Consider the following 13,627-nt stretch of genomic DNA (forward strand, 5'->3'; position numbering starts at 1 on the left):
CTATGTTGAATATAATGTCAGTTACGTGTGTATAAACCTTAGGTCCACAATAATATTATTGTAGATCAGGTCCACGCAAGATTTTCTGTCTAAACTATTCTTTTTTATCCTATAAAGTCCATATAAATATATCTAATGAATTGGTTTTTTTTTTTTTTTTTTTTTTTTTTTTTTTTGCTGCAAGAATCTTCATATGGGACTTTTGCAATTGTTAAAAAAAATAATATCTTTTGCTTACATGGCCTATCCAAGTTACATGGAAGTTTTATTTCTATTAATTTTATCTTCTATCAATATATATATAAAAGCTAAAAACTACGGATTTATAGAATTGAGTTTTTTTTTTTTTTGTAGATTAAAAGCACGCCACCTAAGAGCCCTAGCACATATGAACAACTATACCTGTTTGATTATACGATTATGAGGCTGGTTTAAATTTATACCCAAGTTCTGTTCTTTAATTTTTGATCAATACTCATACGGTATTTTTTTTTTTTTTTTTGTCGAATAAATTTGTTGGTTGCATTTTAGATGGCCGATAATTGGTCAATGTTGCCAAATGATCTTCTCGATGCAATTGCTCTGAAATTAGATTCAATTGAGGACTTAATATATTTCTCCGCGGTATGTCGTTCATGGAATAATGTTTTCATCATGGTTAAGCAAAAGTGGATGTCAACCACACCTTGGTTACTACTAGCCGAGCACGAGCACAAACACGAGCACGATGTTTGTTCAGGTCGTAGGCTAATCTTTGACATCGGCATGAATAAGTGTTTAGAATTGAATATACCACAAGCCTCTAGGAGGCGGTGTTGGGGTTCGAGTTATGGATGGATTGTGATGATAGGTGGCCACAACGACGAGCAAGTCTCGTTATTTAATCCCATCACTAAAGCTCAACTAAGCCTACCATCCCTTGAATCCTTGCCAGTGTTGCCATTCAATACTATACTTTCGAAGTGGTCTCAACCCCGTTCTCGCATTAATCCTTCAGGATGGACCGTCATCAGTAGTCCGATAGAACCCGAGGACTTCAAAGTCATACGAGTACACAAGGCATTTGTACTAAATATTGGAGATGATGATGACGACGACTTTGTTGTAATGGTGATCTATTATCACAGAATACTTCACGATATTTACATGTTATCGTTGGCTCGGCCTGGAGATAATACATGGACAGAGGTTATATCAACTAGCCGCGAAGAATTGCCTTATGTAACTGATGTTATGTCTTGGAAGGGATTGGTGTTGATCTTGCATCGAAATGGATACCTAACATATTGTGATCTTGGCACAATTGGTAATAAATATAACCCTTGTTTAATTGTGTATGACAAGCCTTATAATTCCATTCATTCTCCTAGATTTAATGGGGTAACTTTGAGTTATGTTGAAGAATGCTATATGGTTGAGTTAGATGGTGATTTATTAGTAGTAATAAGATATAAAGTTTATGATTTCATGGACAGATTTTACTCGGATCATGAGATTCATGACGAATATGAAACAACATACTATTACACTCGCGATTTTAAGGTTTATAAGCTTGATCATAGTGGAAACGAGAATTGTTGTTGGACAAATGTTGAAGATTTGGGTGATTATATGGTATTTGTTGGTAATAATTCTGCCACGAGTGTTCATAAATCAAAGATCCCGAATTGTCAGCATAATGCTATTTACTTTAGCGATGATTGTAAGGAGTATTGGCTTGATATGATAATGGATGGTTATTATGACCTAGATACAATACCCCGTGGAAAGGATATGGGTGTGTTTGACATGACATCAAGAAAAGTCAAGCGGTTTTACCATGGCAACAATGCAATGTCTAAGATTTTTACTCCTATATGGTTTACGCCCAAGTTTTAGGCTAGGTTCGTTGTATCAAGGTGGAGACACGAGACAAGGTCTAAACAAAAATGGGGATCAGACGTAGGTAATTCGACACAAATCGAAAATAATATACTATCTTCATTCATATTATATGCAACAAAGTACGTAATATGTTATGTACTTATGTTACCCAAATAATACTTTTTATATGATATTTATTAAGTCGTATCATGCACGAAGGTTGCCTATCGAGAGAAGTGCTCATGCTAACTAGGATTCAGAGTTTTTTATTTTACTTGGTTTCTTTGCTCTTTTTTATAATGTTATTGTACCCGGTATACAAAAGTTTTTGTTAAATATTTGGTCCTGCATTAGCCTACTATGCACTCCCAATTAATAGAGATTAAGATAATACTTTTTCGGTTTTTCCATTTGTTTTATAAGTTGCATCATTTTCTTATTAACTAATACTTCCTCCGTTCTAGTAATATTGTAATAATTAGACTTTTATACTATTATCACTCTTGTTTGACCACATAATATAGTTCATATATTAAGTAAAATATAATCATGTAGCATTATGTTAAATTCGTCTCATAAACCACTTTCACGTACAATATCAACTTTTAATAATTTCTTCTCTTTTATAATTATATAATATCAACTATAAAACACTTTCATAATTTTTTTTTATTTATTTTTTTATTTTTTTTTTTTTTGAGTGAAGGAAGTAGCTCAATTGAGTCAATTCATTTATATTACATTCATTTCAATTGAAAAAAAGTACTATAGTCTATAGTACTATGCATTATCCTTTTATTATTTTCTTTACTACTATAGTCTATAGTACTATGCATTATCAAAAGGGTTTATTTGACTATATTTGACATTCAAACCAAAAAATTTATCCAAAAATTTTATCAAACAATTTAGGTGGCGTTAGGAACAAAACTAGTTTAAAAGATAAACTTAAGAAAGATTCAGGTATATCATGCAGTTATATAGCCCAAATTTCAAACATACTCAATGCTTTATGAAGTTTGAAATTGCTCTATCAATCCCTTTATTAGTAGGATAGGATTTGGGAAAAATAATATATAACTTGGAGGTTCTTTATTAGTTTAGCGGTCACAGTAAAGTTTCTGCTCTGGTCTGTTAGTCTGGCGAGGGTAAGTCGTTGAGTAGCCATTATGTTGTTCTGCACTATAATTGGAACCTGTCATAAATGCATTGTCAGTACACGTTATGAGCAATAAAATAGCAACAACATCTAATGTAAAGTAAAAGAAAAAAAATAAGTGTGTTAACCTTCTGCTAATACCGTATATTTAAAAAGAGTGGTTTACAATATTCCAGCGCGCCTTAAGATCTCATAACATACAACATTTTTAGTTCTTTTCCATCTATCTAATTCATCTATAGTGGGCTTTATCAATATCTGAACATGTTTACTTTTCTTAGCACGAGACAATGCAACGTACAGCTAACCGTGAGAGAAAACTGGTTGTGGTAAATATATGCCAACTCTATCAAGTGTTTGACCTTGAGACTTGTTGATGGTCATTGCGAAGCTCAGATTGATTGGAAATTGCTTGCGGGTAAATCTGAATGGGTACTTATCCGTAGCTGAAGGCTGCAACGGTATTCGAGGTATAAAAACCCGTTGGCCACAACGATGTCCAACAATAATTTTAGCATCAATAACATTAGGGAAAAATGCTTTGCATACTAATCTTGTTCCGTTGCATAAGCCTGATGTCGGGTCTATATTTCGAAGTAAAATTATTAGACTGCCTACCAGCAAAGTTAAATGATGAGGCGGAAGATCAGACGGACATAGGCTGTTGAGAAATTCAGTTGGGTATTGTTCACTCGACTCGTCTGTGCATCCGTTAAAACTTCTGTACTCGTAAGCTTTCCTGGCTGTTGTTGAACTAATAGAGAGTTTATTGTTGTAGCATGTTCATTTTTAGGGGTTAAAATAGCTCTCTTTGTTGCAAAGAATGATTCAAAAGTCGTATTTGCTATATCCGGGTAGATACTATTTACCAAGAGATGCAAAGATAACTGTTCATTGTCGTATGGAATAACTAACGGCTTGGGTAGCTCTATATTTTTCCCATCTTCATAAGAAGGCGTGCCATTTCCGATTTGCAACACAAAGTTACAAAAAGGTAGGTAGTTGATTGCTCTCATGTTTTGTGTTAAGTGGATTTTCTAGAGCTCGTGCCATAAAGGAGACATCATAAAACTCGTTGCAACAACTTCACGCAGACTTTTTTTCGGTACGACAGGTAAAACTTGTCGGAAATCACCACCAAATAGAACAACCTTTCCCCCAAATTTTTGTTGATTCGAACAAACATCTTGTAGAAATCTGTCAAAGTATTCAATCGTTTGACGCTTTGCCATTGGCTCTTCATCCCATATAATAAGTCTTGCAAGACGAATGAGTTATCCTAGAGAAATTTGTTTAGAAATACTGGGGCTTGGAATCTCGTCAACATCAAGAGGGATTTTGAACCGAGAATTTGCAGTTCTACCTCCAGACAAGCCCGATGCAACAATTCCAGAACTCGTAACTGCTAAAGCAATCATACCCTTTGCTCTTACATTAGCAAGTAATGTAGAATATAAGAAAGTCTTTCCAGTGCCTCCAGGCCCGTCTACGAAGAAAGCAGCTGGTTTATTATTTAACACTTTATTGTAGATAGTGTTGTACGCAAGTTTTTGTTAATCATTAAGCAACTCAACTGCATTTATTTCTTCTGGACATTTAGGGATCTGAAGTTCTTCCTCAATTTCTTTCATTCCTATTTCCAAGTCGTCTCCTATAAGTTCTAGTAAGCCAAAATTGTAAGTAACAAAAGACTTTCCCATCGATTGAACAAGGTAACAAATGCTTTTCACAGTTAGTTTGCGAGCCTTTTTTTTTGTCGGTAGGGAAATTATTACTGTAATCTTCAGAGAGATATTGGTAATATTTTTCCCACAAACTGTTAGGGTCTTCAGGGTTGCAGTGTTTTAACAATGTAGCAAATAGCCGTCGCAAAGCAAACGACATCTGACTTTGACAAGCTTCTTGTAGGCACTTGTCTATAGAGTCATCTGCTTCAAGTAAACCTTGTTGGAATGCTGCTTCTTGAAATGGAGAATATCGTATGTTGTTGAAGGTCAGCAAATAATCAAAAGAGGTTGGACCATGAATGTGTGCAAGTAATAGCCGCAAATAAAAGCTTTCACCTTCTGAGGGATGCGCAAGTACAATACGGCCAATCGCAGCAGCTTTTGATCGACGTCGTTGCCAAAAATTTTCCCTTTTTTTTGGATGCCATGTGTAATGTTGAGGAAATTCCTGGTACAGTAATGTACGCGCAAAAGCATCAACTTGGTTGATCTCAAAGAATGCAGTTAGCATAGTTCGTTGGCTGGCTGAAGCTGATGCAATATTCTGTTAGTTCTCTTGTGCACGGAATGTCACCGTTTGCATATTTGGCAGATGCACTTGTAGAGAAACAACGGGTGGGTGTATGGCATTCAAAGGGAATCTGAAAATCCTCCAAGCAGCTTCTGATGGTGATATCCACCTTGCTTTCTGAAATGATGAAATCTCGTCACCTACCATGCTAGTGTTGTCGGGGTTAGATAGTGCGAAAACAACCCGATCATGACCTTTGTATATGTATTTATACAAATATTTAACAGCCTTTACTGTAGAACACACTTCTACATTTATATGGCAATCATATTTTGCAAGTAAATATGGATTATACAATATTACCCACCTATTGTCAAGCTGTACTTTTCGTACCAAATGTTTTTTTTCCATCATCACGGTGTCGATATATAGGGTATGAGTTGTGACTCGTTGATGTTGTCTCCGCAAAGCTTCGGGGGTAATGATTTTTACACTTTCCATTTCGTATGCATACATTTCCTGGATTATCATTTCCACAGGGGTCGTGCATCATATGCTTCAACACAGCTTCATAAAGATGAGAATTATGTTCTTGTCTGGAATTTCTGCACAAACATGTTCATCGAATTGATCTGAAGTTCTAATCTTAGCAAATGACTCTAAAATAATAAGAAAGTGTGCATGTGGTAATCCTCTTTTTTGAAATTCAATCACGTAATCATACGCTGTAACCTCGCCAAACAGTTTCTTTTCAACAATGTCTTTTTTTAGTTCTACTAGTTTTGCATGAAAAACTCGAGCAATTAGATCGGGCCTATTTTGCGCCTCTTCAATTGACAGCAGTTCGTCTGTGATTTCAAGCCATGATGGGTTACAGGTCATGGTTAAGAAAATATCAGGTTTGTCATAGTGCTGAACTAAAGCCATTGCGTCAAGATATCTTCGCCGCATATCTCGTGGACCACCAATAAACGATGGAGGGAGAATAAAGCCACGTCCAATATTTGAGCCGTGTAAGATACCAGTATTCAAACTGTCGAGAATACCTTGGTAAAGTTCAGCTCTGATTGTATCCTGGTTGCGGCGAATAAAATCTAAACGTGAAGTTTCAATTTGATGTACATATCAATAATGAACTGCTATAGTAAATGACCACATCGCAAAAGAAAGTAGGAATCTTTTATGCGAATCTATAATCGATAGCAGTAATACTCTCTGCAAGAAACCTTTTTCTCAGATACAAAAGAGTGAATCCCTACATCAAAAGTTTCCCATTGGATAAGATAGAGCTAATTCTTTATTTCCCTACCTTTCCAGAGGGTTTTGCAGACAAGCGAAAAGACAAAAAATTGAATTAACCTTATTTTTTTTGTTACTTAAAAGTAACCTTGTTTACACGTAAACTGGTAAATAGTGCACCTTGTTCTTCAACTTCAAGCAGCTCGTCAACAGTCTAAACCAGAACCTCATTGATTGGAAAAGTAGGACATTCTTGTCGTTTTTGATACTTTGTTTTGAATCTGTATATCCATTGATGCCAACCAAATTGTCCGTAAGGAAATAAAAGCGGATAATGTAATGGATCATAACATCCATAATAATGTCGTATGTGATGGTTTACACCTAAATGTGCACGAACCACAATATCACGCTCAAGTGGAGCAGATGAACCTGCATCCTCCAACCTAATTGCTGCAACTTTGGAAGTAGTAGGTGCATTATGAGTGCGTTGATCTTGATTTGGATCAGATCAGATTATAATTTGACTCGTGTTAGTCATGGTAACATCCTTGAGCGAGCGAAAAATTTGGGCTGTAATCCCCCATATTTTAAAATATATTATTAATGAAATTATATTTTATTCATAATATTTATTTGTATTTTTTTTCGGATTTAATTTCAAAAGTTTCAAATTATTTTTGAGGCTGATAAACGATTTTATTACAAAGAACTGCGAAAAAACCATTTGGGCACCGGTTCAAAACCCCCTTATGCCACTGGTTTTGAACCGATGGTCATTTGGGGGGGTGGCAATAGTTCAGATACAAAGCCACCGGTTCAAAACCTGTGGCAAAAACAAGTATTGCCACCGGTTAACCGATGGCAATACAACTTTCCCGCTTTTTTTAAAAGGGTTTTTGCCACCGGTTCCTGTTCAAAACCGGTGCCAATAATGGCAAAAAACCGGTTCCACTTGTGCTTGTACATTTGCAAAAGTCTTTTCATGAACATTTGTTTGCTTTTCTTATATTTTGTTTTCTTTTTCATGCTTTGCCTTGTTTGTATTATTATGAGATTTATGGGTAAACTCTTAGGATACCCTTACGAGAGCATCACTCGTCCTTTAGGGCGATCTAGGGGTTTAAATGGCTTGTCATTAGTTGCTAAAATTGACCGTGATTCCTATGAAAGTGAGTTAGTGTATATTCTCATCTCGTCTCTTCTTTAATTTGTTTTAATAAGCTCGTCATTTCCACTCCATTGGTTTTGTTTTGCTCGAGGACGAGCAAAAGGTAAGCTTGGGGGTATTTGATGTGTGTCATAAATGGCACACATTTGACGAGCATTTAGGTCCTTTCTATTCTCTTTTCATAGCTTTCATGCTTAATAAGTGCTTAGTTTTATGCTTTGTTGCTTAGTTTTACCCTTCTTCTCTTATTTTGTAGCTTTTGTGCTTTTCGTTGGTTTTCTAGCCTTTTCTTCTTTATTTGCTCTATTTTCGTGGTTGTAGGTATTGAACGAGGTTCGGGTCTTGATTTTGGTGATCCACTATGGTGGAAGAAGCTTTTGGATCAAGTTCATGGAGTTTGGGAAGCTCAAGATGCAAAGAAGTGGAAGTTCCAAGTCTTGGCTCTTCTCTTGTGCTCCCTTCAAAGGAAGTGTGTGCCCTCAATATTAAGCCTTAGCTATTGCCTACCTTTTCCTCCATCACCATCATAAATCATGTGTGCACCCCTTGAGCTTGAAGAGTTGAAGATTCGAAGAAACCCAGTTGAGTGCGGCCGCACGCGCAGAAGGTGCGGGCGCACGCGAAGGATGTGCGGCCGCACACCATGGTGGTGCGGGCGCACATCATGGTGGTGCGGGCGCACATCCTCTGTTGTGCGGCCGCACCAACGTGGGTCTTTTCCGATCGAATTTCGACGATTTTCTCTCTCTTCTTATGCCTATTTGAACCCAATTTTTGTAAGAAGTTTTCATAATAGAATTAGATCATATTCTTAGCTTAGTTGAGAGCTTCTCTCTCTAGATTTAGGGGTTAGTTTTAGGAGTAGATTTTAGAGAGAGAAAGTGAAGAATTTCAATGGTGATTGAGAGATTGAAGATCCAATGGTGACAATTGTATTGGAGATCTACTCTATTGTCAATGAGCATTTCTAAACTCTATCTCATTTATTGTTTTGTTTAGTATTCATGTTTAGATTGTTTGATTTTGATTAGATTTTGATGATTTGATGATTGATGTTTGATTAGAGTTATTGTTCTTCTTTGATTGTTGATTCTTTGATTGTTGATTACTTTAGTTGTTTGTTGAATTGATGATGTTGCTAGAGTAGTTGTTTGGTTAGGGATTTGGTGAAGCTTGTATTATGTAATGGATTGATGTAGATTGGGGATTTTGATGGAGTTGATGATGTGATTAAATTGGTTAATTGATTGTGTGCATGTGTGTGTTTGATTTAGGCTTGATCACCCTAGTTATTCACACTAGATTGCATTGTAAGTTCACATTGATACGGACCATTGATTTGTGGCTTGCATTTACACGATTGAGGTGTCTTGTGATGTTTCCTAGCTAGAGTTTATCGTAGTTGACGCTAGTTAGACCTTTTGGAGAATAGCTTGATATGCTCTTTTGGTTGCATAATCGATCTTCCCTCACATTGCTTGACTTAGTCAACTTCCTAAACCAATTTGCATTGTTCATTGCTATTATAAGTGAATCCTAATCCCTAGAATTTTACTTGTTTGGTTTCTTTGTCTTAGTAGTTGTTAGTGTCCTCTTTTACCCTTCGTCTTCGACCTAGCTTAGGCACATAATTAGAAGCACTTAGACATTACCGTTTCTTTGGGTTCGACCCTTGACTTACCTCTATACTTGTATTTAGGTTTGTTAAGTGTTTATAAATTTTGTTTTGCTTAGGAGGATTAGTCCAACGACCTAATTTTCCCACGTCAAAAGATTCAATTATTGTCAAAAACAAAGGATTAGATAAATAAGATTATAAGAATTTTAAGCATGAAATAATAAAGAAATTAAAAACTGGTCATACATGTCAAGTTCCTTGAGAGAGAAGGCAAGATGAACAAGGCAAGAAGTAGAGGCATCATCTATTTTACATCCAAAAAAGCTCAAACTTCGCCTCCTTCCCATTGATTGCTTCACCCCTTCCCTCCATTTCTTACACACACAACTTGCCCTTCATTTACATACATAAACATGTTAGAAAATAAAAAATATTCAAAAGTCGTAAGTGGAAATTAATTCCTAGCTCTGCCGACAACAACAAGGATTTAATTGTCACGTTACTAGTTACTAGTGCGTATATGAGACAGAAGATCAGTTGGAAGCTTTTCAATTTTTGATTCTTCAATATCCATTATTTCACCCATTTCTGATACTAGTTTAGGACCCGTGCCATGCACGGTCTATTTAAAAAAATTTCAAAAATTGACAAAACATACACATAAAATATAAAGCGTGAACAAATTAAACAAAAAATTGACATAATGTAATGTTGTAATAACCGTTTTATTATTGTTAATGATAAAGTATTTGTCAAGAAAAAATCAGTAAAGAAATAAATTAAAACACAAACAAATATATAGAAAGAATAATGTTGAATTGCACATGTGTTATCATTTGCTTTGCCTTTTATTTTTTTCATCTCCGATAGTTGTTCTAGAAACTTGAACAATTATTATTTATTCGAGGAAGATAGCAATTGAACAAGGTCGTCTTTCTACATACGATCACTGCATAAAAAGAGTAAGGATCAGTATATCTTAAATTACATAATAAAATAATGATAAAATGTACAGTTGAGAAGTTTATTAAACAAAAATGACGTGTCAAAATTATATAAAATATATGTATTCTTGAATTTTATGTAAGAAATTGATCCATTTTTTGGTGTCTCTATAGAACAGTTCAAATGCTTTTGATAATAAAAATAAAATATACATATATATATATGTATTAAAGGAATAGATATCCAATATTCTAAATTAGTGACACATGAACCCTTTAAAACTTCGAAAGATACGAAATCATCAATAATATATGCATTACCCAATATGCTTAATTGAATTGCAAATTACCAAAAAGTGAGTCAATTATATTTATACATGCAATATATATGATCTGTATATATATTAAAAGATAAATTAGGATTCCTCGTTATAGATAATTATGATATATTAGTTGATGTAATAAAATATAGTAGTGATAACCTTTAGTTAGCATTTTATTAAGATTCAAGGGCGTTCAAGTTGTCTTGAGGATAGCCACACACATCAACTATCAAAAGTAAATCTCAGCTTAGACTATTGGCAACTCTATTTTACCTCCACCCCCTTAACAAAAGAGAAGGAAACAATGTGACACTCAATGAGTAGAAGCAACATGTCATCGACAATAAAACCAAATTAAGAGGAAGCCTTAGATATGATCAAATCTCATAAATCTCATTTATTAAATTTCATAATTCAAAAAAAAAAATTTACTATTGTTTAATTTTAGTGATCTTTAACTTGATTGAAAAGAGGTTATTTTTATATTATAAAATATCATAAAAAATCACAGTTGATGTATTATTAAAAATAATTCAAAACTTTACATAAAAACTACTTGAAGACAAAATCACTTTATTATATCTATCTTAATAACATTACTCAACTTGATAACAATCTTCTTTTGAGTTTTATTAGTTGAAAACTCAGATGATGTGAGATGTCCTTCTGATAGTTCTAGACAATGTGTCCTCAATTTCTTCAAAACTTCTCTTTTTGTTCGGAGTGATACAAATAGTTGAACAATAATTATCATCCGTCTTCTCATTGTCATTGAGAGAATTATCCTACATAATTGAAATAATAATTAATAAAGTACGTTTATAAAAACATAATGGATATCTTTTTGAAAAACATAAGAAAATCTTTGTATATATATATTTAGTAGATATCTATTTGGTGATTATTTAAATATATTGTATCTTTTTCATATAGTTTCTAAGATTTATATTCATTATTTACATATATGCAAAATATCTCCTTCTTAAAATAATTTTTTTTAAGAAAATATATAAAAATATATACTAAGGACACACCAGAAGATGACACGTGTCATGGCTGGTGTGTCTTTTAGTATATTGTTATTGATTCTCATCAAAAATAATCAGCAGGAGAAGATTCTAGAGAGAATAAATGAAAAAAGAGAGATAAAATGAATTGTTGGATTATAATTTTAATTTATAAAAATGAAAATCTAGGCACGGCTTGATAAATTGGCTCTCTCCAAAGGCATACAAACCAAAATTTTGGAGTGCAAAAAGCAATACTCACACGGAGCATGCATGGGGACAGAATTGAAACAAATAGTACAGGCTCACTGCCATACTTAAAACGTTAAAACCCAAATCTTGGAGTGTGAAAAAAAATTCACATGCAAGTGCGTTGTAGCCCCCGTAATCATATGAATTTATATCCAAAATTATTAACAAAACCATTACAAGAAGAAACACCAAATCACAGGCTACATATATATAATTAAGAAAGCATGTGCTAGAGACGTTAGGAAAATGGGGAAACATATACGGAGTACATATAACTAAGATGTGAAATAGCCTATAATTTGAGCAAAAATTATGCATCTATGAAGCTTGAGAAATAAACATATACGGAGTAAATAAATTCAAATGCTGAAAGATAAAGCTAAACTCGGATAATTACCAGAAGCAACCATTGCTTTAGGACCCAGCTCTTCAAAAAACTCAGCTTCTGGACCCTTTTCAAGGACAGTGTGACAATATCACTGAAACAAAAAGTAAACAAATGCTCTCCCATTAATACAATTAATCTGATTATCCAAATCCCTAAAAAAAACTAAATTATGTGATTCATACCACGATTTAGATATTCAAGGTCGCGGCAAAACAGGGCAAGGAATGAAGATTTTGATTAACAGGAAAATAGATTAAAAAAAAATCAACCAAATGAAGACATTAATTAATATACCCACAGTCAATTTAACACTATCATATAGCTTAATCAATCGATGTTTACGAAGCCAATTTCAACAAGTAAATAACCTAATCATCCAAACAAATTACAGTCAATATAAAGTTGACCGCTGGCATACCCCACAGCCACCACGCCTAACCAACCACATAAACCCACCACATGCACCACCTAAACCCAAACACAAAACCTCAACCCACCCCTACCCGAACCCACACACCAGACCAACCACCATAACCCAACCTAAGTCCCTAACCCAAACCCACACAGCAAACCGACCACCCTAACCCAAACCCACACAGTAGACAGACCACCCTAACCCCCCAAATCCACCACCTTAACCCACTCTAAACCTACCAGATCTCGCCTTAATCTACCAGATCCACCACCTCAACCTACCCTAACCCTAACCTGAACCCACCTTAACCAACTAAATTCATACAGAACAATGGAACAACTCCTCATTTATCTTAATTATCATTAAGAAAACAGATAATTTCATACTTCATACACAATCATGAATATTTCTTTCCTGAATTCAATCAATTATTTACCAAATAAATTAAACCCAAAACGCAAAAAAACCAAGGCATTTAACCTGAATAATTGGACCAAAACGCAAAGCCAAAGAACTCGGAAACCCTAACATCAAATTTCTGATTTTTGAATCGATAATTGATTCAAGTTTGTTGTTGTTGTATTTGGTTTAAATTGAAGACGGTAGCGACGGTGGTTGTGGCCAATTGATGCTTGCATGGTTCAAATTGGCGGCGGCGTTGGTGGTTGAGCGAGGGTAAATGAAAGAGAGAAATAGAGAGCTGAGAGGAGAGTGAATACAAGGTGGTATGGATAGATAGATAGAGACCTGAGAGGAGAGTGCGCCGACGAGGCGGAATGGACGGCGACACGGCCGGAGAGAAAAGAGAGAGAGAAGAGGGAGATCTAGTTGAGGAGAGAGGAGAAAGAAGAGAGAGAAAGCTAGGTCGAGGAATGAGAAAGATAGTTCACAATGAGAGAGAAAATATGGGGGAATTTTTTGTTTTTATTTTTTACTATTGCCACGGGTTTTGAACTGGTGGGATTAACAAATTCCCCACCGGTTCGGTTTGAACCGGTGGCAATAACCTT

General features: G+C 34.9%; 3 protein-coding genes across 3 annotated transcripts; 1 reads left to right on the plus strand and 2 right to left on the minus strand.

The window, feature by feature from the left end:
• The first annotated feature begins 531 nt into the window (after window positions 1–531).
• On the plus strand, window positions 532–1,878 carry LOC145600528 (F-box protein SKIP23-like). The gene has a single exon (XM_081656412.1). The coding sequence runs from the start codon at window positions 532–534 to the stop codon at window positions 1,876–1,878; it is 1,347 nt and encodes a 448-aa protein (XP_081512538.1).
• Window positions 1,879–2,963: 1,085 nt separating this feature from the next.
• LOC145600529 (uncharacterized) lies at window positions 2,964–5,260 on the minus strand. Its single transcript, XM_081656413.1, has 4 exons — window positions 4,798–5,260; window positions 4,326–4,523; window positions 3,331–3,606; window positions 2,964–3,058 (listed from the first exon to the last, which is right to left on the minus strand). Exons 1-4 carry the CDS (start codon window positions 5,258–5,260, stop codon window positions 2,964–2,966), a joined length of 1,032 nt encoding a protein of 343 aa, XP_081512539.1.
• A 36-nt stretch (window positions 5,261–5,296) lies between these two features.
• On the minus strand, window positions 5,297–12,964 carry LOC145600531 (uncharacterized). Its single transcript, XM_081656414.1, has 5 exons — window positions 12,911–12,964; window positions 12,212–12,266; window positions 5,985–6,354; window positions 5,775–5,865; window positions 5,297–5,437 (listed from the first exon to the last, which is right to left on the minus strand). Exons 1-5 carry the CDS (start codon window positions 12,962–12,964, stop codon window positions 5,297–5,299), a joined length of 711 nt encoding a protein of 236 aa, XP_081512540.1.
• Window positions 12,965–13,627: the final 663 nt, after the last annotated feature.

The sequence above is a fragment of the Chenopodium album genome, chromosome 21 (assembly GCF_948465745.1).
Source record: "Chenopodium album chromosome 21, dcCheAlbu1.1, whole genome shotgun sequence".
Taxonomy (NCBI): domain Eukaryota; kingdom Viridiplantae; phylum Streptophyta; class Magnoliopsida; order Caryophyllales; family Amaranthaceae; genus Chenopodium; species Chenopodium album.

Bases quoted from the DNA above. Each gene is read 5' to 3' on its own strand.
- LOC145600528 (XM_081656412.1), top strand. From the start codon at position 532: ATGGCCGATAATTGGTCAATGTTGCCAAATGATCTTCTCGATGCAATT.
- LOC145600531 (XM_081656414.1), bottom strand. From the start codon at position 12,964: ATGAGGAGTTGTTCCATTGTTCTGTATGAATTTAGTTGGTTAAGGTGG. The intron at 12,267-12,910 runs GTTAGGGTTAGG...GTCCTTGAAAAG, and splicing joins GTTGGTTAAGGTGGGTTCAG to GGTCCAGAAGCTGAGTTTTT. The intron at 5,866-5,984 runs GTATGATTACGT...ATGTTTGTGCAG, and splicing joins CTGTTTGGCGAGGTTACAGC to AAATTCCAGACAAGAACATA.
- LOC145600529 (XM_081656413.1), bottom strand. From the start codon at position 5,260: ATGCTAACTGCATTCTTTGAGATCAACCAAGTTGATGCTTTTGCGCGT. The intron at 3,607-4,325 runs GTATTTCTAAAC...TTCGAAATATAG, and splicing joins TGACGAGATTCCAAGCCCCA to ACCCGACATCAGGCTTATGC. The intron at 3,059-3,330 runs GTTAGCTGTACG...CATTTATGACAG, and splicing joins ACAACCAGTTTTCTCTCACG to GTTCCAATTATAGTGCAGAA.